The sequence below is a fragment of the Diorhabda sublineata genome, chromosome 3 (genome assembly GCF_026230105.1).
Source record: "Diorhabda sublineata isolate icDioSubl1.1 chromosome 3, icDioSubl1.1, whole genome shotgun sequence".
Classification (NCBI taxonomy): Eukaryota; Metazoa; Arthropoda; class Insecta; order Coleoptera; family Chrysomelidae; genus Diorhabda; species Diorhabda sublineata.
In genome coordinates, this window is record NC_079476.1 from 19,715,862 (window position 1) to 19,742,565 (window position 26,704).

General features: G+C 29.4%; 1 protein-coding gene across 6 annotated transcripts; it reads right to left on the reverse strand.

Annotated features, from left to right (window-relative positions):
* Positions 1-598: 598 nt before the first annotated feature.
* On the reverse strand, positions 599-25,599 carry LOC130441472 (transcription initiation factor TFIID subunit 4). 6 transcript variants are annotated; one of them, XM_056775176.1, is made up of 8 exons: positions 24,935-25,599; positions 18,028-18,204; positions 16,794-16,895; positions 15,942-16,154; positions 14,364-14,744; positions 13,419-13,926; positions 12,927-13,189; positions 599-12,278 (listed from the first exon to the last, which is right to left on the reverse strand). In XM_056775176.1, the coding sequence occupies exons 1-8, from the start codon at positions 25,580-25,582 to the stop codon at positions 12,126-12,128; spliced, it is 2,445 nt and encodes an 814-aa protein (XP_056631154.1). In that variant the 5' UTR covers positions 25,583-25,599; the 3' UTR covers positions 599-12,125. The 6 variants fall into 6 exon arrangements, with proteins under 6 accessions (XP_056631154.1, XP_056631152.1, XP_056631151.1 ...); XM_056775174.1 differs by having other exon boundaries at positions 18,028-18,162; positions 24,782-25,598; XM_056775173.1 differs by having other exon boundaries at positions 24,782-25,594.
* Positions 25,600-26,704: the final 1,105 nt, after the last annotated feature.

Genomic DNA, 26,704 nt, shown 5'->3' on the forward strand with positions numbered 1-26,704 from the left:
GGAAAATGTACTAGACAGGTAGTTCGCATTAACAAATTCGGTAGTATGACTAAGACAATTGCAATTTTTTTTAATTAGAAAATTCCCATTTATACATAGTTCACTGCTTCAGACGTTCTTCAGCAACAATTTTAGTAAATGCAGGAGGGGACATATTAACCTTAAAGCGCCATTGAGGATGGCAATCCAGTACCGTGGCAGAAGGATACGTCGAAGAGTCTATTAAAAATAAAATTAACGTTGCTAATAAAATCGTCAACTCCATTGAAAAACCACTCGAACCCTTTAGAGAAATGGAGACAGAAAATACACCGTATGTGAACGATCAACCCTCAACATCTAAAATTAACATAAAAGAAAATTTAATAAAAAGAAATGACGTTCCGTTTAACTATACAAAATTGTAAAAATCTCACAATCAAAATAAACATTAAGTTCCATTACTTTTATTCTCTCAATTTGTGCAGTTGTAGAAAAAGTATAGTGTGCAGCATGTGAGAAAAGTTGTACAATATACTATTGTTTTTCTGGTAATCACACGATTTTTAAAAAAGTAACGAGTGCGCAAGTTGGTCCAATAAAAAAAACTAGGTTCATTTCATGTTTTATTATATTAAATATTAATCTATAACAAAAATTATATATCTATATTTATAAGTTTAGGTTTAAAAAACAATTATATAACTAATTACAGAATTATTAACAATACCTGATCTTTAAAAGATTTTCTTATAAAGAAAAAATCGACAGTGTTATTAGAAAATCTACCTTATTTACACATTGTAAAAAAAACTATGATATTTTTCAATTTATATTATATAAGAAGATGATTTCTCTTTAACAACAGTCTAGTTTTTAGAATACCTTTCTTCAACATTGCATAATGTTCATTGTAGAGGGCACGTACAACCCTGATTAAGTGGTAATTCATAACCCCACAGATATAACAAAGAGATTAAAGTCTATTTATTTAGAGTCAATGAGCTGTTTATTTTTATATTGTTATTTTATTTATTTAATACAATTCTGTACCTACTTTTTGGTCAAACCTCTGGTTGTAGGCTAAACGGATAATCAGGCACTAATATTAAATGTTTAGGCTAGAAAGTACCAGTCAACTTCAGGTGACCAATGACCAGCAAAATGAACAATTTGAATAATCAAAGTTAGCGACAAAACCTTTTTTTAAACTTGAAATTACAGCAAAATACTTCTTAAGCGATAAACAAAACTTTTAAATAGAGGCACTAACAATAATTACCAAGCTAATAACAATGACTAAATAACATAATAACCATGAAGAAACATATAGACCGAAATAAACGAAGGGAAAACATTACAAATAATGAATCATCTTACATCATACCTTGACGACGATAAAGAAATATATAAATAAAATAAACAATGTCACAAAACTTCAAATGGACATGTTCACATGTTATTGGAATAATAAAAACTTTGCTAATTTCAGAAAACAATAATATCAATTTTGTTTTGAGCACATCATAAATACGATATGTACCTGAAACTTCTACATAAACAAACATAAAAGGATGAAAACTATTTGAAGGCTCTTTGTAACCCATCGCTCAGAGTCCTAGGTCTTCTTACTACTACTACGATTTATAAGTAAACTGTGCAATACATTGAATGGTTTGGTGCAATTTTTATTACGTGCAAGTTGCAATTATGGAGAAAAATGAATTTCTAGTTTGCTGATATTACGTCTCCCGTCAATAATTTTAGTTATTTTATGATTCCTTTTCGTCAGAAGTTTATCAAATGTTTCTGCATCTATTCTCTAATATTTTTTGGGGTATTTTCTCATCTATTTCTAATGCTTGTCCCACCATCGCCTAGGTGCCATTTCGGTCCATGAGACTGAAATAGCAAGGCAGCATCAGATATAATTATTATTCCCTTTATTTAGCTTTGTTATTTGTTAGGAATTTTGCTTAGTGGTAATCATAACGCAATGGCAAAGGATAATGTCAAGTGACGTGCAATATTCGTCCATGCAATAATTTGATCGTGCAAGAAATTGCATTCAAACATTGTCTTGCATGTTGTCAAATGGCCTTTACCTTTTTTACTTTCATTTTTAAACCAGTAAAAAAATATTAAATGAAATATGAAGTAAGGAATTGCATCATGTGTAGCTGTCTTAATGCAATGCAAAATGCGATATTTCTTGATCAAAAGCATTCGCAGACAGGAACGAAATATGATAAGATCTTGACATTATCGGTTTTCTGCCATTTTTATTGCATGAAAGTTGCAATCTAGTTACTTTTGGCTTAACAGATCAGCTGACTTTTGTAAAACTTAGCTTCGTTATTTTCATTGTTAAACTAGGTACAAAATATTAGATAAAATTTGAGGTTAGAAATTTGTTTACTTTTACTGTTTACAGAAACTTGCATCCAATTTCTTGCACGTTGTCTTGCATCATGTCAAGCTGCCTTGTTGCAATGCAAGTCGCGATATTTCTTGTTCAAAAGCATACGCAGACAGGAACAAAATATGGAACGCTTGACAAATTAGATTGCAGGTATGAACCTATGTGTTGCTTAATTTTTTTATTAAGTTTAATTATATATATTTATTCCAACTAGTTAAATGTGCTTTTCAGGTCAGAATTTGACAATTGTAGAGAAAATTTTTTGGGTGAAAAAGATGTAGCGAACATAAATTTACCTTTGAGAACTGTTGCTAAGAAAGCAGCCATAGGAGCAAGGCAAGGATTTATGCAAGAAAGGATGTATATCAAAAATGTATCACTGCAAGAAAAGTGGTTATCTTTTTAATTCAAAATGCCACGATATTTTCTCTTGCACTAACAAGTAGATCCTCATCATTTTTTAAATTTATATTTTACTGATTAGATTTTATTGTATGCTTATGTTGATTAACAATATTTGTTTTTGAAATTTTATTTACCAACTTAAAATTGGCAACTAATTTAAGTCGATGTTCCCTAAAATGTTCCTTTAGTATTAGAATAGTCTCAGTCACTTAGATCTTTTCAATAAATATATTTTAAACTATATCTTGTTTTCGATAAAATTTCTAATGCTAGTTATAGCTACAGCTCGATGTGACAACTAGTTTTATCTGAAAATCAAATATATCAATGGTAAATTCTAGTTTTAACTGGGTATTTCTAGTTTTAACAAAGACATCAAGTAAAAATTAGTTTTAACTAGGGTAAACGAGTTTTAACGAAAAATGCGTTTTAATTGTAACATATATACGTAAAGAATACTCTAAATAAATTCCAAATTTTTCAATTCTTCAATTTAATGCAGGAAGTTTTGTTTTATTGATCAGTGCCATCAATTTGTATTTAACTATAATTGCCTAACAGGGATGTAACTATCTTATTGATTTATTTATCTGCAGTTGCACACCTATGATTTTCATATGAAAAACAGTGAGCACCGTCTTCAAAAAGATATTCTAAGAAATCGACTAGCATATTTTTGATTATCCACCCACTCAATTCTTTTTCCAGTATCAATACAAAGAAATGTGTAGCTTTCTTCGTGAAAGCTGCAATCTCTTATTAACCCCTTCAGTTTTGATACAAAACATGTTTTTACTATTTAAATGGTCTATTTATTGTGAATTGTAAGTTGAGAATTAGAATTTGATCTTCACAGTCGTAAGTATAAATAATTTTTTTAGAAAAAATTCACAAAAACAAATGAATTTTCAGAACAAAACATTGTGATAATGTAGAGCTATCCAAAAAAGAAATAATTGTCAGTGAATGATTGTAATACCAAAGCATAAACTTGTACAGTGGCATAAAAAATTAGATAGAAATAAATAGAAAATAGATTTCTGAAATCTTCAAATTTAACTTGGACCTAACTGTATTTCATCTTGTTAATTATTCTGTTACCGAAAGACAATTTGATTGAATTATATGACATATTTTTGTCTTTATTGTTAAAATTCAGGAAATAGAATTACAAATTTTATTTAAATTTCTTAACTATATTTTATCATTAATAAATATCATGATTTTATTGATATAAATCATATCTAAACTAAAATTTGTCTGTATCCTTTGTATTCGATTCTTTTAAAAAATATTCATTTTTTTAATTAAAGGTATACATTTTTCATATTTCATATGCGTGTTGGTTTTCGGATTGTGGAAATTAATTTAATTTAATTTATTCATCATCAGGGAATTAATTAATTGATGATTGTCCTAAATTTTGTTTTTTCTTTTAGAAAAACTATAAAATTCATAGGATGCTAAAATCAATACCAAAGGAGCTATGTTTCAGTAAAAGTGTCAAATATGACATTTTTTAATATTATTTTGCTTTTTACCGAAAACACTATGAAAAAAAACATATTACGAAATACGTCCGTGAAGTTATTATTACGGTACTTGATTAGATATTCTTGACTCGGCTCCTTCGTCGCCTCGTCCATGAACATCTATCTCGTACCATACTAAATCACTTTCCGGACTTGTAACGTAAATAACTATTAATTATAAAAACATTAAAAAAACACGAAATAGAATCAAATACAAAAAGAGATTGTTGGAAATTATTCACCTAGATAAAAATGTTAATTCTCCTGATAATAGACAAAAGCAAAATTTATAATTCAATTTTCCAAATGTCACTAAGTTTTTAATTCTTCTTCTTTAGTAACTTTCAATTTGAATTTGTATAATAAAGAAAAATATGTATTGAGCTGATAGATCAACAAATTTCAATTGACAAGCAGTTTTTATATTTACGACTATAAATCAAACTTTCACGTTTCACTTTTAGAAACAGTAAAAATTTTAAAAAATGTGACCATCAGAAATCAATATAAGCCCAAAAATTCGATAAAAATCAGTTTTAAAACGAATATATTCAATATATATATTAATAACACGGCTATAAAAATATTTTCCAAGATTCCACAGCATCTTGCTGATATCTTATTTTTTTGTTAACTGAAATGCTTCAATTATATTCTAAAAGTGTACAAGGGGAGCGACGTAAGAATCTTATGGTAAAGGAAAGCGGTAATGATAAACAACTTAAATGAATCTAGAAATTATTTGTGAAAAATTGTTTAAACAAAAAAAAAATATATCTTGAAAATTTACACACAAAATTTGACATAAGCCGTTGTTTCATTTGGAAATCACTACTGCCAGTATTGAATGAAGCATAATTTGAGAAAAAAATAGTTTTGGATAGTTAATATACAACTTTTATTATATTGTCTTTTAATTATTTGATAGATATTTATAAAGAAAAAAATTATTGAGAATTCAAAAATTTTGTAGGTAGTTTAAACATTTCTGTAGGGCGCCATATTGCGTTCTTTGAGTACATATAAACTAATTTTGATAAAAAAATTCTTATTTATTAAGTTTATTAAAACAATTTCATGAAAAATTAATAATTATTTACACTTATCAAGAAGTTTTTCGATTTGATTCTACGACTTTCCTTTAGAAGCGGTGTAAATTCAAAGTACAAAATTACCATGTAATTTAAGCGCGATTTTGTTTGTCTTTCTTATATTTTTATTTAAAGAGTTATATATGACTGATATTACTAATATACTACTCTATTAATTGGAACTGATAAGGTGTATTTTTAATTTGGAAATTTTTGTTTAAACATATAGACTACAAGCTCAATAGAAAATTTTGAGAGGTCATTTCAGCCACCACGAATCACTTTTTAATCAATAGTACTATATGTAACCAAACAATTTAGAAAATATGCCTCGGTACAGATGAGTACACAGGTAAGGTAAACCCAGCACTGAAGGCGGGTACTTTTTAGTCGAATATATTTGTGCGGCATTCAGAACTTGAGTAGGTAGTTCATTGTTATAGTTTATAATTTATCAAAAAAGTGGTTGCCGTACTGGAAATAATGATCTTACCGATAAAAACAACAATTTATTCCCTTTATTCAGAAAATTGTTTATAAGTATTTCTAAGAACCATAATTTTTAGATGGCATGGTTGCTTAAAAGTTTTTTCATGTATCAAATAGACGATTGAAATTGATGCCTTATTTTTCAATTACCTTAATGAATGGGAGTTGAAATCCAGGGATTTACGTCCCAGATTTCTCACCCCTGTTCCAGTATGTACTGCGTTGCAAAAAAGCGAATATGTAATAACCCGAATCGTTGCTTATAAATACCGTACTCTATCAAATTACCGAAAACGGGGTAAACATTTTCGGAAAATCAAAAATTTTTCCATCTCCTGGTACCAATATTACCCATATATTTTTGTACGGCATTAGGTAGTATGTCATTATTTTTTTTTACCTACTTAAGTTCTGTATGTCGTACAAATATGTTCGACCAAAAAGTACCCCCCTTTCAGTACTAGGTTTGCGTTACCTTTCAAATTTTTCTATTGGGATTTTAGTCTAATACAATAACTGTAACAAGGTTGGGTTTATACAGATACAGTATGGTATTATCTAAAATTTTTGATCAACTTTAGTGCCTGAACACTGCATCTATGCACATTGTTTCAAATAAATTGGTGTTATCTAGTATCAGCAACAACATTGTTGAATAGAGTAATTACTCCAAACACTCAGAAACCATCATCGATATCAAAGTGTCAACAATGGGTAGATAGCAAGTACTTCAACTACATGCTTGAAATCACTGGAAGAGATACATCAACTTCATAAAACACAATAGACAACAGAACTAAAAAATATAACAGTGGCCAAGCTCAAAGGAAGGAACAAAACAGAGAAAGGGAATTAAAATAGAGATTATAAGTAGAGGAAGACATCACTTGGATAAATAAGAATTGGAACAAAGTTGAAGTAGGTGACTAATAAGACAAATTTCAAATAATTGACAATGGAAACACGCTGAAAAAGAAAATTAGGTGTAAAGTAGTAAAAAGAATGTATGTATCGTGCAAAATTTAATGGATTTAATTCCAAAAATATACTTCTATTGTAAAAGTCTAAAGTTTTAAAAATAATTACAATTTGTTCATTGTGCAATTATTTTAGAACAAATTGTCGAATTTCAACACGACTTGATCATACAGAGCGATCCGTAAATAGTTTCAAAAGAGATGGCAACTATTTTTCAAACATACTGTATATTTACATCCTGATATTCCGGAATCAATTGCAGTTTATGTTACTTCGCGTCCAATGTTCGATAAAATTATTATTTTAGAACAAATTATCTTTTTTTCACATGACTAGATCATACTGAGCGTTCCATAAATCGTTTCAAAAGAGATGGCAACTATTTTCTAAACATACTGTATATTTACATTCTGATATTCCGGAATCAATTGCAGTTTGTTAATTCACGTCCAATTAAAAAAAAACTATTTTTGAACAAATCATCGAACACGACTAGATCATACAGAGCGTTTCCTAAATCAAGAATCAAAAATTAATGTATAATGTCATCTACAATGTTGAAGTATTCTAGTTTTTCACACTAATTAAACAAAAATCTTGTTAATGTGTTTCAATTTATTACAGTGAAGGGATATGTTTTACTTCTTGGAAGTTCTTTCAATAAATTAAATTGCTGATTTCTAATATTAAATGTGTCATCATTTTCTTCTTCCACAAATTTAACATAAATTTGTAATTTTTAATATCTACAAAATAATACTTCTTGTGTCCTACAATAAATTTATATTATACATTATTTACAATAAACGCTAAAATTGTATTTATAAGCTAAAATTGCAATGTTCAGCACCAAAATTAAATAAATGTCTACTAACTACAATATTACTTCTTTTTAGTTTATATTTTTAGGTAACTAAACGACTAGAATATCCCCATCTTAAATAAATTCTAAATCCACTAATTTGTTGATTTGCCTCCAGTTTATCAAGATGTAACACTCTATCTATAACAAATTTTAATTAATGTCAATTTAGAAGTATGATGTAAGATTCATTCGTTTTAGGTACTGTAAGACCCCGCTTAACACTTTCTCATTTAGCGCTGTTTTATTTCAACCCGGGGATTCCCCGAAATTGTGCGCAGCGCTAGGTTTCCAAATATGTCCGAAACAGTGTAGTTGTGTTTCTTGTTTGATGCGGTGCTGTACTGACGCAGTTATTTCGTTTAAGTTTTTACAAATTTAGTATTGTTTTTCCAGTGACGAACCGAGTGTCGTAAAATTATGTTTCTGGTTCCAATAAGATTTTTATCACCCTAACAATATCGTATAATATTGTTTAGTCTCTAAATGGCGAACATGTTATGATGTCAATCGGCATCCAAACACATTTGGAGTTATGTAACTTCTGGTTTAATCAGAGAGCGTTTCAGAAGTAGGTTTATTAATTATATTGATTTCTATAAGTTTGGTTATAGGTCTATGCATAACTGTAAGGTCTAACCTGAATGTCTTGAATACGCATAATATACAATAATTTATATGTCAAAATGATCAATAGGATTAAACCTTCACCAGAAAAAGAATTGATAAACTACTGGGAAAATTATGTAGAGGACATGGGCGAGACCGAACAATATAAGATATACCTACACTAAGCAAAGATGAAGAAAATTAGCCTTTGTCTGCGCTATCACAGGCATATAACTTCTACATATAAGAATATTTTGTGGAAAGAAAAATCACTACAGCTAAATGGAGACCAATTACACTTCACCAGAAAAACAGAACTTAAAGATGTCGACTACTTCGAACATGAGGTCATTTATCTTTACTGTTTCTTGTTTGTAAACTTCCTTCTTTCAATTTCCATATATTTTGTCTTTTCCTGATTTATTTTCAATCTTCTTTTTCTTGTCCCTCTTACAATTTTTTCTAATGTGCTCTCAAGACTCGGTCCCTTGTTTCTAGAGTTAAATTATCAGCAAATGCTATTACTTGTATTGATTTATTAATGATACTACCATCGATATTACATTCTCTTGTTATGCCTTCAACTGTAATGTTAAACAGTATCGCTTAGAGTCCATCACCCTCCCTTACCCCAGCATTTATTTCAAATCCTCAAATGGTCCCTTTTTTGTTATTACCCTTGACCTAGAATTTAGCTTAGTTATTTCCACCAATCGTATAAACTTTTGGGGTACTTGTAGTTTTTTCATGACCTTTATAATTGTCCTCCTTTTCAGACTGTCGAATGCTTGTTTGAACTCGATGAAAAGCATTTGCATATTAATATTGTGGCCTTCTTCGATCTCTTTTTTTATAGTATGTATCGCATCTACTGTTGATTTTCCTTGTCTATTTCATTTATTAATATTGTTAGTATGTATATGGTATTTATCAAACTAATACCTCTATAATTACTACGTACGTTGTAATTTACTCCCTTCATTATTGGTATAATCAACCCAGTAGGCATTGCTTCTGTTTCCCATACTCTTTCTTTCATCTTGAATATATTGTAACTCCCCCGTATTTTATTAGTTCATTTACTATTTTGTTTATTCCTCCTGTTTTATTGTGTTTAAGTTTGTTTATGTCATTAAATTCCACTTCCGTCGGTTTTTCTTCATTTTCTAGTATTGTAACATTGTCACTTATACCATCTTCTTCCGTTAATAAATTTTTGAAATACCAACTTCATTATTTTTCATTAATATTTTTTGTAGTTCGTTTTCTATTTGGTTTCTTTGTATATTGATATAATTTTATATTATTTTCATCATCATTTTCCAACTTGTCCATTCTATCATTTGAGTATTTTATTCTCTTTGTCTTTATTATCCTTGAGCTCTTGTTTTATTTTTCTATATAGATTATTGAAATTGAAATTATTAAAATAAAATTTTATAGTCCTTATTATTATTGTATTATAGGTCTAAATTCGCCATTGGTTAGAATCCCAGATACAATTTTATCCCTTAGCATTGCTACTGAAAAATCCTCCACAGGTTCAGGTGGATGGCAAGGTTTCTTAAGATGCTGCTGGAAAAAATATTGTGTTTCTAATCGAATTTTGTACCAAAAAAAATATGCCACGAAATTTTATTTTAAAAATTCTGTCTTTTCAGTGTTCTAATAGAATAAAATTTTAAAACAATAAATTTTTCAACGGGAAACAGTGTTTTCCATTAGTAGAACCCCCCAATGAAAGCTAGTTTCAACTGAAAATTATATTAAATGAAAAAAAAACTAGTAATAGTATTTCATAGTGAAAAATGTGAAAAAAACTAGTTTTAACGCCGAGAGTACTAGTCAACACTAGTTTTAACTAGTGGAAACAAGTTTTAATGGAATGGGTTTGTGAAAACTAATTTTCCCTTGTCAAAACTAGAATTAACTGAAAACGGGTTTTAACTGTAACATAAAATGACAATTTATTACTTTGACAAAGCATGGCGTAACAAATGACATTCTAAAAATAAATTTATTTTTTACAATATCTTGTAACATTGTTTTCAAGAGTGACAAGTGACAATTTGAGAATACTGTAAATCATTTATGAGAACAGGGTATAATGGGTGTTAGCAATCTAATTTCATATGTCCATTACCATTCCTATTTGCAACTCAATATTATTTTAGAAGAGAACGGTGAGCAGTTATAATAGTTTTACAATTGTAACTTTTATACATAAACAATTAAAATTGTCAAATATTTCTATGAAAACAAGATTTCTTTCTTGGGAAGTTTTCACATTTGCATTTTTAATGAGATGCCAAGGAGAAAAGGTGAGATTCTAATGAAATTCACTTTAAAATAATGTCTCAAACCATATGATAGAGAGCTGACCACCAAAAATTTCTAAATATCTTTCAGATAGTTGTTAAAAAACTATTTAGTTAGCTTGTGTAAGACTTATACAATAATTTTTATGAATAATCACTTTTAAAAATATGAAGGATGAAGTTTTTTTAATAAAAATGAACTAATAATCCCAACCTTTGCAATAACACAAAGTTTATCCCAAAAATTTCCTCAACATCCACTATTCCAAATATGTTATCACCTATATTTAACTACATTGATAATGTACAATCATGGCCCAAATTATTTTTTAGTTGAAACAGTGTAATTTTTTGATAGTAGTCAATAAAAACAGCTTGTGTCATTTTTTGGACAAAGAATTTTTGTAATAATTAAAACAATCAGTTTTGTTGGGTTTTTTGACAATGTCATGTAGATACATGGAAAAAGAAATTAAGACCTTCACAATTAATAAACCTATTAAACATATTTTTTGTTCATTCAGGTATTATAACTATACTATCTCTTTCATGTACTCCAAATGGAGTATGTTCAATGCACAGACAGTATCTCGTGCAAAAAAACAGACTAAAAAATATAAATTTGATTCAATCCAAAGTACAAGGAAATTCAAAATTAGTAAATCATAATTATGAAAAGACTATTCGAAAGAAGCTTTGATGAAAAAATAAATTGATAATTGTAATATTTGAAAATAAGTAGTAATTACATGAGTAATTAACATTTTCCATGCCCAAAAGTTATTTGTATAGTAATTGAAGCAGAAAATAATTCAAGTAAATATTTGACAATGTCATTTCAAATATTCAGTACCTGATTGTGTCTTTCATATTACTTTTACATCAATAACTTATTTCCAATGCAAAATAAATATTTTCCTAAGCCATGGTTATTTTCAATATTGTATATTGGTTTTCCATTTTTTTTCCATAGTCTGTGATATTGTCTACATTTCTAGTATTTGAAGATTATTGAATATTTAGATAATTAGTGGTAGAACAAAATTATTTAACACCATTCCTGCTATCAATTAACAAAATAATTATAAAAATGTCCATGTTTCAAATTATCTTACATAAAAAAAAACATCTAAAACAACAGTCAGTAATGGATGTTAAAATAAAAATGACACAAGTGTATTTTTTTAACATTTATCTCAGATTCTAGCATATAATGTTATCAAAAAGGTTAACATATCACCTAATATCACTTGCTTAAAGAAGCTGCATATTCTTCCGCTTTACCTTTATTAATATAAAACAAAAAACAACTACAAAAAGATCATCATCGTACGCTCCCCCGATCAATAAATGTCTGAATTCGAAAAGAGAGAGTTTGGCCTATTAATAAGGTCCTAAGATATATATACATATCACAACACTGACGAGAAAAAGCGAGCATCACTTAAGGTACGACTTATACAAGATCTTACTCTTGCAGAGGTCTTTTTCTGTCTCAAACAGGAACTGGACGTCGCGCAACGTTACTTTCTTCATGCGCTGTCGCAATGGGAGCTGACCTCGGGTGCCACTTCCTACACCACTGGAGTTTGACTAGAAAATAATATTAGTTACACTAATTACTATCTTTTTCCTCAAATAAATAAAAAATAGATATTTTAATTACATATGCCAATTGTAATTACACATTTAGTGGGTAGAACATAAATAAATATGTTGGTCATCCTTAGAGAATTATTTCTATGAACATTGTAATCCAGAGATACAACCTCTTGCGTGTAAATTGACTCATCTACTGCTGGGAACCATCAGGATCTGTTCATCATCTGGTTGGGTGATATAAAACCATTAACGTTACATCTAGGATTACCAAATCTTTGGTCTTTTATTAATGTGACTGTAATGTATCCATAAATTTAGCTACCTAACTTAAGGATTATTGTATTCTTTAAGATTTTTGATATACGATCCTAATAGGGACCCACATCATAGTTAATTGACTCCAAGTGTTCCTTAGACACACATTAACGTATAAAATGGTTGATTGATGATTGTGTGTATTTCTTTCATATCCTTTATTGAACGAGTTTGTTTTATTATATATTGTGAAACACATAAAAAACAAAAAATGGAAAGGCCCAATAGTGATAATATATAAAAAAGACAAAACAAAAAATAATCAAAAAAACATATAAAGAACATATAAGAACGAAGTGGCAATGAGGACGATCAACTAGTTACCTGATTTGAATTAGTTATTTCTCCATCTAATCTAGGCTTTTTTCTAGGTCCAATAGCCTGTAAGGCAGTGGCATTCGCTTCTCGCTGCCTCAATTCTTCCATTTCTACTCTTTGCATTTCTTTGGCTTTAGCTTTCAATTTAGCCTGTTCGGGATCCTCAGTTCGTGATCGACTCTTCGCCGCCCTTAATAATACCTCCCGCTCCATTTCTTCGTGTCGTTTCCTTTCTGCTTTGTCCAAATCTTCTAAAAACTTTAACTGACCTAAAAATAAGGTTTTTTCTTCGATAATTCTATTGCAGATATATTACATTTTTAAGAGTTATTCTATTGATAATTAATCAATTTTTCTCTAGTAGCACAAATAGCACAAAGCCAGCACAATTGAACCCTATGTTTTTGGAAATTTCGTAAATGGCTGGGCTAACTTTTTTTTTAATTTTTTATCAGCTTACAGAACTTGAAATTTTATGTTTAAAAAATAGAGTATTACCTTTAATGTCATTTGTTACTTCATATCGTTGATTTGTCTTGATATTATCCAATCTATGTTCAGTTATAACTGATAATTTTTCTATGAGATCTCTTAGCCTTTCTTGTGCTGCATGTGATATACATGCCGCAACATCCGTACTAGGCTCTTCTAATCCATGCCTTGCCATTGCTTGTCGAATCCTATGCTGTAATGGCGGCATTGAACACATAACTTCTTCTTTACATGACCTAATTTGAGTTCCCACGAATTCCGTTGACCCAAGAATTTTTTGCGTTTCTTCAGCGAGATTAACACCACCCATAGCTGCAACATCGTTAATGTCGTCATCTCCAGTATAAGCAGAAGAAAATGTCTTCTTTTCTTTGTCTTTGGCTAATGGTTTTAATGTGGAAGGCACTGTTGGTTTTGACCCCTGTTGCTTTATTGTACCGATTTGTTTTTGGGCAGGGAATGCCGTTCGAACTGGTACTTGCTGTCTGATTTGACCTGAAGCTAAGGTTCTTACCTAATTTAAAATAAACACAAGTCATTATTGAACTTATTTCATTTCTTAATCCAGTAAAATACGAGGTGTATGAGAACACTAATGAGATTCATATACCAAAGCTTTTATTTCTCGAATTAGTTCTCTTGGGCAGCCATACGCCGGAGAAGTCATTGTTTCCATTCTCAGTAGCAGCGCTAGAAGTGTTCAACTAGTTATTGCAGCTCTTCATTTTAGGAAATCCTTGTCCCAGAGTGGATTCTACTATTCTATTTCCCATAGCCTCTATTAATAAGTCTGGTGAACACAATATTCCCAAATCGCCAAGGGTTTTGCCAATCTCTTAGTTTTTCCACACACCTTGTATATGTAAGATTGAAATAGTGAAAATGCTTTAATATATTGAAGTTTATAAATGGTAATCAAGTAACTAGGAAAAGTTTTAAGATGTAACTTACTTGAACAGGTTGTCGTATCAATGTACTCCTAACCTGCTGTCCATTTGGATAAACAGGATGAAGAGCTGGAGGTTGAGACGTTGAGACTATAACATTATTAGGTATTGTTGGTTGTCGTATGGATGTTACCATCCTTGTCTGCTGTACAGGTGTTCTAAGAGGAGTTACGACACGTTGTTGAATAACTTGGCCAGGTCGAACTACAGTGGTACCAGGTGCGACTATCCTTACATGATTAGGCTGTAAACCGGCTGGTCTGATGGTCTGCACTGTTGGGGTGGCCCCCGCTATCGAGTAAACTACATTCGATGGCGGAGGTCGAATTCCATCTATACTAAGCTCCTGTGTAGCTAGTGAGTGCCGAAGAAGAGGGAGACTTTTCTATAAGAAATCAGTATATTTTCAATATTTTATGCAGATAATAATCTTTCCAATAAACATATGTTTCTAATAGTAAGAAATGAAATTTCAATGACCAATTTACATATCGAAGCATAAAAATAATTATAACTGTTAAAAAAAATTTAATTACCAAATTTTGATTGATATAAATAAAATAAAACTTAAATTTATCGTAAAATAATAATTAAAAATAATTAAGGGTTGAAAGGTTATTCAAACCATCATTTTTCACACTATAATTCAAATTGATTTGGATTTAGATACTTTTCATCTTTCTTGGAATAACAATTTCAAATAGAAAAGTAAATAAAAGGTGAATATAAGGGGTTCTGTCTTAGCCTATTAGGTTAATATTACTTTATGACTCACGGATGAAACAATAAATCATAATGATTTCATTATAGTTTCATTTCAGTTAATGTTTTAGTACAGCATCATTTTTACCTAACCTGAAAATCAGTTGATATCATTCAATATGTAAATTATTCTCTAACATTTCACTTTATATCTCATTTCAGCATAAAATTGACCTAAATAAACATCAAACATATTACCAAATATAATTACTGTCAAACTGATAATAACTAATTCCATAAGTAACATGATGTAATTTTTTCATGAGTGTCAATAGTATATTATACAAATTTAAAAAAGCAGATAAGGTAATATGTTGAGAACATATTCTTTACTTCTTTAATCATATTTTATATATATTTCTGTAGTAAATGACTTTATAAGTATGAAAATAATAAAATGAAATAAATTGGACAATCAAGGAAAATTTACATAAATTCTTCATCTGCTAAAGAAATTAATAGATTTTTTACATCTGTTAATGACAAGATTATGGTTACTATCAAAGTTACATTAAAGAAAATAATTGATAAAATTGATTGGGCTTCACACCTAATGTGGATTTACGCAGGACAAGTCACATAAGTGTGCTCAAAACTCTATTCTTGAATATTTTCTCTTAGACAATTGAGGCATTGTCTCAATACTACTACTATGAAGACTGTACCTTTTCGTAGACACTCAACTTATAATAGTATAGTAGCAACAAAAGGTCTTCATAAATCTGCAGTTTAGTAGAATAGAATCTCAGCAAAATTTGAATAAAAAAGTCTAAAAATCTAATGCCAAGTTAAAATAAAACATTTTTGATTATTTACTTACCTTAAGAAATCCAATTAGGCACGGTTGGGGAGATGCATTCAATAATCTTTCGAGCTTGTCACAAAAATCTTCAGGTTCCACTTTGTTGTCTATGAGTTCTTGAATCAGTTGCCGGACATTTCTCTCAACTGATTTTGGTTCTCTACTTGAAAGTTCTAAAAGGTTTGCCAAAAATTTTCTACATTTTTCTTTGGTATTATCATTAGCAGGTCTCTGAAAATTAGAAATAATTAAACTAAGATAAATATTATAAATAAATTCACTCTCAAAGCTAAATTTTTTCGATACATTATCCTGGGGCATGTCCCAGGTTTGGTCTTTATTTAGGGAAGGTTATTCTTAGTTGATTTCGTCTCCAACATTCTATGTGATGTTTTCTCTGCCACGCTTTCCAGTACTCTGTGGAGAGCTGGGATATTTAGTATCACTTCTAGTGCAGTTGCATGATTTCATGGCCCCGATTGCACATAAGCAAGCCAGTCTTTATACCTTTGCGAGATTGTTCTCTGTGGTATTCAGACTAGTTCTAGTACCCCAAACCCCCTATGTGATGATTGGTCTCATAATTGCCATGTACATCCACAGTATGATCTTTGGGTTACAATCCCAATTCCTCCATACGAAGCACATCATTGGTGCTTTTGTGGCTTTAGTGATTATCTCTTTAATTTTCTATCTTTCTATCTAGTGTGGGTCCCAGATATTTCCCCTCTGTTTTCTATTTGGCCGTCTAGCTTGATGATTCCCATATGGTGGAAATATGCGTTAAATTCTTCACATACAGTGATGAATCTTTAACAGAAGTTATCCATCCACAGCATATCTGTTAAATATGAAGTATATTCAACTCACCTGAACCTGTACTTGCACTTGTCCCTGCTGAACAACAGGTTGAGGTGTCGACGTTACTGTTGTGGTTGCACCAGTTTGTATAGGATTCGTAGCTGTAGTACTCTGAGATATTAAAAAGTAAATTAATCACAAAATATATTTTATCACATAACAGGATCAAGATAAAAAGTTAGCAGAGAAAAGTCAGCAAAATCGAACTAAGCTGATAATTAGTCAACAAATAATGAATTTTGTAGCATTTTGAAAAAATGAGGACCACTTCTTCTAACACAATTTACAGAATTGTAGTAATTTTAGGGTAAAATGTCGTATTCTGAGTAATCGACTGTGGCAATAAAATTATTTCTATGGCAACTTATTAGCAACAAATTTTCTTTAATTTCAATACCAATATGATATAATTGTATGAGCAAAAGGTAAGTACCTAGATTTAACATTTTATAGGGAATAGACCTAAAAAACAAAATCAATTTTCTTTTATATCTAATTAGCAACAAAATTAATTTGATTTTATGACTTTTCATCAGTTAACAGTATCTTGAAGATTTAAAAATTGGCTGTGGATTATCAACAAATGAAAATGCGTTGCACTACTGTGAACTTAGTATATAACTTGCCATTGGAAGGACTTTATAGTGTTAAGTCTCTCTGATCATTGACAAAGTTTTCTAACTCGACATTATAAGCTTCAGGTTTGAGTATAATTCAACTTAGCTTATATAAACTTGGATTCTTTGGAAACCACCATTCAATAGTTTGTGTTAAGAAGTTCCGATTTTCTATTTCAATTATTTTACTCTACGATGGCTCCTATACATTACAAAGCAAATTTTTCTCTTTTATTGTGATTTATATATAAGCTTCTGACAAAACTTTGGATGGAAAAAGGCAATAACAAAATGTGAAAAATAATTTTGAGAAATATGTTTCTTAATTGAAAGGAGAAATAAAATGGTAGATCATATTTAAGTATCAAGAGAATTAATAAGATGACAAGAGAAAAGATGAATTAACAGGGGATGGAAAAGGTGAAATAAATTGGAACATAGGTTGGAGTACAACTTTAGTAATTTTCACTGTAGGCATTATACATAAAAAGTCAAAACAATCAGATGAATACACTTTGAGTACTGGTTGTATCCCCATTGTCAATCATTGTTTCCTTTGCAATTTGTCACTGTTTGAGTCGGCTAAAATTTTTGTTTATGTTTATTAGTATAATATAAAAACTTACTGATTGAACAGTCTGCATTCGGAAGGTAACCTGTTGCCCTCCAGCTTGTGAAGAATTAATACCCGTTGGAGGAGCAGGTCCCACCCTCAGTAGCTGGTACTGTCCATTTTCAGTCTTGAGCAGCAACGCACCCTGCTGGCCGGGTTGTAAACCGTGAAAACTTTGTAAGGTTAATTGCTAAAACATGGACATACACACCTTTTAGACAAACACTGGGGCCCAAAACAGACTCTGAAACGTAGCAACAATCTACGGGTAATCAGAGTTGCAAAAGCATACATCAATTAGGTCTGGTTTTTTACTAATTATTCTTTTAGTTTGTAATATTTTTTTCACGTGCAATAAATAAAAGTTATTTAGAACATTTTTATTTCTTTGAAAACCAGTCCTAATAATAAAGCAAAAAGCTACCAAGCACAAGAAACAGTGAACTTATTAATAGCAAATAAATACACACAGGCATATTCATATATCTAGATTCAGAATTTGGTATTCAAAAAAGATAGGAATAGCAAGAAACATCAATAAATGCCATATTTATAGCTACTGTCATTTTGAGGGTTGTTTGTTGAACGAGATGAATTTAATATTTCCTTGTGAAGTAATAACGCAATCTCTATTAATTAATGTAAAATTCAAGTAATTTTCAAATGTTTAATATCTTTCGACCATTATTTCATTCTCTGATGATTTATACATAGTTATTTGAAAGCTTGGAATACAAGTAAACTATGGTGTTTCACTGCCACAATCTCACAACAGTCACATTCATAAACTAGGCAAAAACGTTATTCCAATTTATATATTTGATATTGCATTGATATTTAAAAGGAGTAGTACATTCATTGAAATTAGAAGTATTAGGAAGTATTAGAAGTATTAGATTGCTATTTGAACAATATATATATATATATATATATATATATATATATATATATATATATATATATATATATATATATATATATATATACCATATATATATATATATATATATATATATATATATATATATATATATATATATATATATATATATATACCATATGTACCATATACATATATACCATTTGAAATGTTCAACAATTATAGTCAAACAGGAATTAATTTTTGAAATACTCTCAATTTTATTGAAAATTTAATTCATATTGATGTGGTATAAATTTAACAAAATAAGCAGCACTGTTACTGTAGGTAAGATATAAAAATATTAGTTATAAATTCTTTATATTAGTAATGTGCATGCAAAAACAAACATATTGCCACTTTTTTAACAACCAAACCATTAGTAGATACAATAATAAACAAAGAAAACAATACAACCAGCAGTGTACAAAATATTTCCAACTGATACTTATAAAAAAACAAATGACAATAGGTACCTAGATAACCAATTTTACTAATTACACTCATTTGACAGTACAAGAAATAATAATTGAATACAATTTGTTCTATGAGTACTTTTTTTTCATTTTTCTCTACAGAACCTTCAACATACTCCCAAGTTAAGATCTGATAATATGGTTTTCATCAGTATAATAATATAAACGTCAGTATTATGTGTGATAAATAATTTAATAATTTATTACAATCCCTTTCTCCTCTAAAATTCTTCATAGAGTAGCATATACAGAGTGACCTTTATAAAAAACTAAAACGGTTTGTTAGCAATTTAAAAAGATCAATAATTAAATAGAAAAATGTATATCTGATATACATGTAATAGATCATTAAAATTGTTTTTTTTTTTTTAAGAAAGATGCAAATGTGTTAAAATGTAATTGGAAAAAGATTATCATTTCGAATTGAAATTTAAAAAGTAAACACTCATTAGTTCTATGTTGTCCCATTTGTTGGGAATACTATATCAGGATAGTTCAGATCTTTTGAAAGGAGGAAGTCCACTATCTTGTTGAAACTGTCTATTTGAGCAAGTCCATAACTTGATTTCCCACAATATAGCTGTCCAAAAATTTTGTCAATTTATGTCACCAGTTATCATAAACATAGTTTCTTCAGAAAACAATATGTTTCTAGAGAATTATGAGTTTGAAAAGAGGCAATATGTGTGAAGAATTCACTCTACAGATTAATTTTATTCGGAACAGATAGTATAATAAATATAATGTCTATTAAGGGCACTTGGTTGATGAGTATTTGTTTCTTATATGAAGATTTTCACTAAATCATATTTCTATTCCACTTACAAAATTTTACAAAAGGGTGTGCACAGTACTTTATTTAAAAAATTTAAATAAAGGTGTATTTTTCATTAGGAATACTATCAAATTTTGAAATACATATAAGAATTAATTCATCAATTATGCTTAATAAAAATTATTTAGTTATACTTTATAACTGTGATTCTATTGATTACTCAAATATTTTGTTGGTATGTTATAGCCTATTTTTTATGTTACCTGGTGACTGATAAATATTATTAATTGAACATATTAAGTAGCTATTATTTTATCATTACATTAAAAATTCTTCCCTTTACTGTATTTTTTTTTGATCCATAATAGTATGTGTTTGTTTCATATGAGTAATAAATAATATTTAATTAAATCTTAGAATGAAATATATTTGGCCAAAAACCTAGTGTAAGTCTATTATTTCACATAGATTCAAAAGTTTCACCCCATTTGACATCACTAATAGATTTTTACATGGATTGGAAGTTTCAATCAAGTAACTTGCTCTATTTTTACTATTAGACTTTAGCAAATTTTATTTTAAATTGACTAGAAGTGTTAATTATGTTTATTATCTTTATCTACATAAAATTTAATTGCCATACATGTTTTGTGATACTGGCTCTCAAGTATTTGCACAAAAAAATTCATTTTTCTATATTTACCTATGGATGATAATTCAAAAAATATAAATCAAACAAGTAGTGACGGAAACAACTTGACCGATGAATATGTTAATAGTGACCAAGATGATAACAGAGTCGAACCAGAACGTTGGCAAAAACAAAGAAAAGAAAGCAGCGACAAAAATTCGTCAAGGACGTGTAACAGAATGGGCGAGCACTATCTGGAAACAGAATTATGACAGTGGCTTGGAGTATTCATCTGTAAGGAAAAAACTTGTACCCACACGTAATATAACCACTAAGAAAGATTGTATTAATAAGTGTAGTAAAAAAATAACTGAAACAGATAGACAAATTCTCTTCGAGCAATACTACAGTCTCACTTCTCATGAGAAACGCATGTTTTTACTTTCTATGACTGAAATGTATGAGTCTGAACGACGAAGAAAGGAGAAGAATGAAACAAATTCTCGAAGACGTTCATCTTACAAATATTTTTTTAATGTAAATTCTACAAAGATTCAAGTATGTAAGGTTTTCTACTGTACCACTTTGTGTATAAGTCAAAAAACAATATACACAGTACATAAGGGAAAATCATCGTGTGGCACACCTCAAACAAGTACACAGGGGAAACATAGGAAGCAATTTACAGCCGAAGAAGACGTAAAAAAAATTAGTGCGATCCCATATTAAATCTTTTCCTAGAATTGATGCACACTATTGTAGAGGAACGTCGTCTCGACAATATCTGGAAGCAGAATTGTCAATTAGAAAAATTTGCGAATTATATCTGGAATTTATACAGCAGAGAGAGAAAAGTCCTATTAAGTTTTGTATATACAGAAATATTTTTTGTACAACAGTATATTGCACAGTATGGCCGGAGACTTTACAAGGAAGAACTGGAAATGAGATTGCAAGTTCATTTTATAAAATTCTAAACAAAGTCTTCACTGATCATCCTGAAATAACAAAGTTAGTGGTTTGGAGTGATAGTTGCGTACCAAAGAATAGAAACAGTTTTATCAGTTACGCAGTTGCTCAGATCATACAAACATACAAAAATGTGGAAAAAGTTACATAGAAATTTTTTGTCTCCGGTCATTCTTGTATACAAGAAGTAGACGCAGTGAACAGCTGCATAGAAAGGAGTTTACGGCAAATGGAATATTTTTCTCCAATTTCACTTGTATGTTGTTTATTGAAAGTAAATGAAAGTGATGCAACCAGTGGACTTGTTTGACTTCCAAACAGGTGCACACCTCTGGAATGATAGCTTAATACCATATTCTAAAGTTTGCATGCTCCAATTTAACAAAGATCATGCCATAGTAAAATACAAAACTTCTTTTGCCCGACAAGATGGGACCGTTGCCCACATTCGACATAGAATGTGGACAGACAGACAGAAATTACACAGAGACCCGAGGAGTCAAAGAAACTACAAAAATTAAAAAATACGAAGGTATCTCTAGCTAAAAATAAAATAGATGCTTCACGCAGCATGAAAAAATGGATGCCAGGTGGATTATTTGTTCAACTGCTACAGCAAATGAAGAAAAAAAAAATAACAATTTTATAGTATTCTGTTGTTACTTAATTAATTGTTTTATGGGAACCTTATTTATGTTTAAAAACATAAATGTTTAAAAAATAAAGATTAAAATTTATTTTGAAAATATTTTACAAGGGTTTTTCTTATTTACACTAAATGTACTCGTACTTAAGCTATTTTTTAGTTTATAGTTTTTTACATTGATAAAGTAATAAATACTTTTGTTTTTTGTTAAGTAAAGTGTTTTTTGTGTTGTTGTTCAAAGGTGTATGAAAACTTTTACTTTAGTTCATTATGAAATATTCCAATACTCAATTAGAGTATAATCATTTTTTGACTTATACCTACAGTTTTGTGGGTTGCTGTATTTTAAAACTGCTTTTTTCGAATCTACAATAATGTTACTTAGAACCCTGTAATTTTGGGGCGACGAGTAGCAGACAGCAGACTAAACAAAGTTTAGGTTAGAGATATCTCAGTGGAAAATAAAACTTGAAAATTTATTCATTTTTTTATTTCTCTACATCTGCAAACTATTCACTTATTTTCCAATGTTTAAAATGTGTTTTATTTTTTTAATTTTTGTTGCAGGACAAATGGTACATAATTTTTTTTATAAAATAGTGTTTAATCTTTGAATTTTGATTTTTATCAATTTTGGTTATGATAGCTAAAAATTTGAAAAAGAAAATAAAAAAGGCACATTAATTTAGTTTAATCTACTTGTGTCAATTTTTGGTATTTTATTTTTTTTTTTTCAAAATAAAGACGATTATTAAAAAAACACGATTTCAGAGATCAATTAATGCTAATAACCTTTAAATAATTAAATTCATCATAATCTTCCCATTCACCTTTGATTGTTGAGTTTACTCTGCTCATAGAATATTACAGCCAATAAAGATTGTGAGTTTATTTTCACGAAAAATTTGAGTTTGTTTTCAAAATTTATTTAATAAGGAAATTATTTATTTTCGTTTTGTTTAAAGAAACATGATATATTTTATTTTCTAGCTTTTTGTTTATTAATTTTAGTACCAAAATTGACAAAAATTAAAATTATTTAAAAAAAATGAAAACCTAAAAATTGTCACATGTAGATTTTTAACAAAATTTAATGTGCCTTCTTTATTTTTTCAAAATTTATAGCTATTAAATGTATTTTACCAAAATTGACAAAAATCAGAATCAAAGATTAAAAATTATTTTTTGAAAAAAATTTAATTATAAAAATTTCTAAATTTTTCAAAAAGTTTAATGTTTTTTTATTTATTGAAAAAAACTTAACTTTTCAGTTTATTTTCATATACCATTTGTCCTCAAAAAAAAAATTTGAAATAAAGAAAAGAAAATTACTGGCTAATGATAAAAATGAACAAATTCTCAAGTTTAAATTCTAGGAACTTTTATTTTTCAATGAGATAACCCTAATCTAAATTTTGTTTTTTCTGCTGTCTGTTACTTTCAGGGTCATCACAAATCACTATTGTTAAGAATGCATGATTGGTAACCTACTAGAAAACAAATTTTTATCAAGGAGAATTATTAATGTAGTGTATCATACAATAATAATTTTTTCCATAGTGTAGTGCCATCTATGGGATAGTCTGCTAGTAAAATATAAATTAAGAGCCAGTTTTTTGTCTACAATGATTAAATTTTAATTGAAACTAAATTTTCATACTAAAATTTAATATCAAATGAGCAGCATGTCACAGCCGTCATTTTTTATCCAAGCAAATATAACCTATTTAGAAATGTTTTTGTATGTAAACAAATTATTATTTTCAAAGTGAAATTGAATTCTATCAACTTACCATTTTTCAATTCAATAAATACTTCAATTTGAAAAATTGCTTTGAAAATGGAATTTTTTTTATATTTGTACTGCCAAAAATGTGATGAATACAACACACAAATTCTAAATTGCATCAAATAGGAAGGCTTTAGAATTAGAGCTAGTTAGATAAGCAATGACAATTAGTTCATAAAGCTGAAGCAATGATACAAATTCAAAATTATCAAAATTAAATATTTTACTGTTTCCAAATTATTGGGGTATTCATTATAACATTTAAGAAATCTGCATTTCCAATTAGGTATTTCAATTTTTTCAGCTATCAATTATACCTAACCTAAAAAAATGTTCAACTTGAATAGTAATAGATTAATGAATTTAATAACAATAAATTTTTCCAAAAAAGAATACATCCAAAACAGCTTTTGTTTTAGAATTACATTTATCGTTTCTACATTTCAATTCTTTATTTGGAAATAGTATGAAATAACTGTGCCAAATATTTTGAATTTGTTTCATCAGCAAAGGTCATAGGATATAGCATGCCTTCCCATTTGAGCCTTGTACTTTCACTTACTGGAGTCCCTGGACGGGCCCCGACTAACTGAGGTGCACTTAGCACTACACGAGCTGGTTGTCCTTTCTGCTGCTGAGTAGGAACTCCAGGGCGCACATTGACTACCTGGAGGTTGGATAGGATATTGGGGGATTGAATGCTAGGGCTACCTACATTATTAGCCTGCCCCATTGATGAGGCCACATTCATAGGTACAGTCACTAGTCCAGGAGCTCCCGGCGCGCCACTGGTTTTCAGAACTAAAGTAGGTTGTTTATTTTGTATAGTTTGCACATTTGTTGGATTCGTTTGTAGCACTGTCTGTGGAGGTATACCTATGGTACCATTTGGCAATGTAACTCTATTCTGTAAAATAGTTCCCGAACTAGCCATGACTGAGTTTCCTTGGCCCTGTGAATAAACTATTTTAACACTATCAGAAGGCTTATTGGCGTTTGAATCGACAGTAACACTTTGGTTCACGTAGGAAGTTGTCACTGGCCCCCCTGCATTACTTCCAATTATCATCGCGTTAGCATTGTTCGACACTTGTTTATTTGCATCGTTCGCGTTTATAGTATTTACACCACTTATCGAGTCACCGTTGGCTATAGTCCCATGTTTCTGTGGGGCAACTGTCCCGCCGTTGGATATTGCACTGTTTACGTGGTTTTGATTAATCACGATAGCTGAGCCAGTTTGAGATGACGCTGGAGGTGTTGATGTGACGAGTTGATTCTCTAATGAGCCGACAATCGCACTTACGGCCGATTCATCAACATCTGTACTCAGAGCTTCCTCGAGAAACTTAGCTGACGCCATTTTCCGAGACCCAACTGTGAAACAACGTTGCCACATTCAGTATGTCAAAATTCAAACAACTACCTAACAATCCAAATACCATTTATTTTATTTAATAACAAATTTTAATTTCGGCATACGAATGTAACAAATACAAAACAACTATCATATTTCGTATGTTCCATTTTCATTTAAAGATATTGAAAGTAATATAAAATCGATAGATAATAAATTAGTTTATAGAAATAATGAAATTGTTAAGCAACTAGCAGGACCAATACTGAAGATTAAAATTCTTGAAGCTTAACGTTGTTACAATATATAAACTAATAAGTAAAATTGAAAAGAATTAACTTTCAATTCAGTATTGAATTTCAATTTTTCTTTATTTCTTCGTATCTTGCTATAAAACACCCATTATAAAAAGTACATAACGAAAATAAAGTATAAAAAAATTAATGTCTGTTGGAAATTCCAATCAATTAATGAGATATTACTCTAAAGTACTTTGAAAGAAAAATAATTATTCTATCCTTTTATCCACATCTTGATCATTACTGATATCTAAATTATTTGTCTATGATATATGAAGATATGGTTCAATCTTAGTTTTCTTATGAAAATGTGTTTCATTAGAAAATCGAACAAGTAAAGATATGAAATATATTACATTTATTAGTATCAACTCTTCATCTAAACTTGTATTTGCTAATTTTCTTTCAATACCGAATGATTCAATACTACTTGAGAATAGTTAAATAAAAAAGTTTCAATTGTGGTCCTGGAAAAGTTCTGTGAAAAATAGTTTGACGGATTCGATTAATTTTTGCAATGTGTAATCCTCCACCCATAATATAGGTATTTATTACATAAATTTACGTGTCGCATAGTGTCAATGTTTCATTCATATGAGAATTCTCTAACCGATTGTCTAAATTGATAAACCTAATTCTTGTAATAAGGTTTATATTTTGCTAGACAGGTGAAGAATTTGTAATTAATTACATGATATGAAATCTAGTTAGTGACATAAAGTGTTATTTTTCTTTATGATTTAAAAAAATATGAAGCTAAATTTATATAAGGATTAAAAAATGTTAGTCTAAACAAAAATATCTTTGGAATCTAAATAATTTCTTAAGA

Excerpts from the sequence above, each read along its gene's own strand:
- LOC130441472 (XM_056775173.1), bottom strand. The coding sequence starts at position 25,582 with ATGGCGTCAGCTAAGTTTCTCGAGGAAGCTCTGAGTACAGATGTTGAT. Across the intron at positions 16,896-18,027 it reads GAATGCAGACTGTTCAATCA|AGTACTACAGCTACGAATCC; the intron begins GTAAGTTTTTAT and ends TTAATATCTCAG. Across the intron at positions 13,927-14,363 it reads TGATACGACAACCTGTTCAA|GTAAGAACCTTAGCTTCAGG; the intron begins GTAAGTTACATC and ends ATTTTAAATTAG.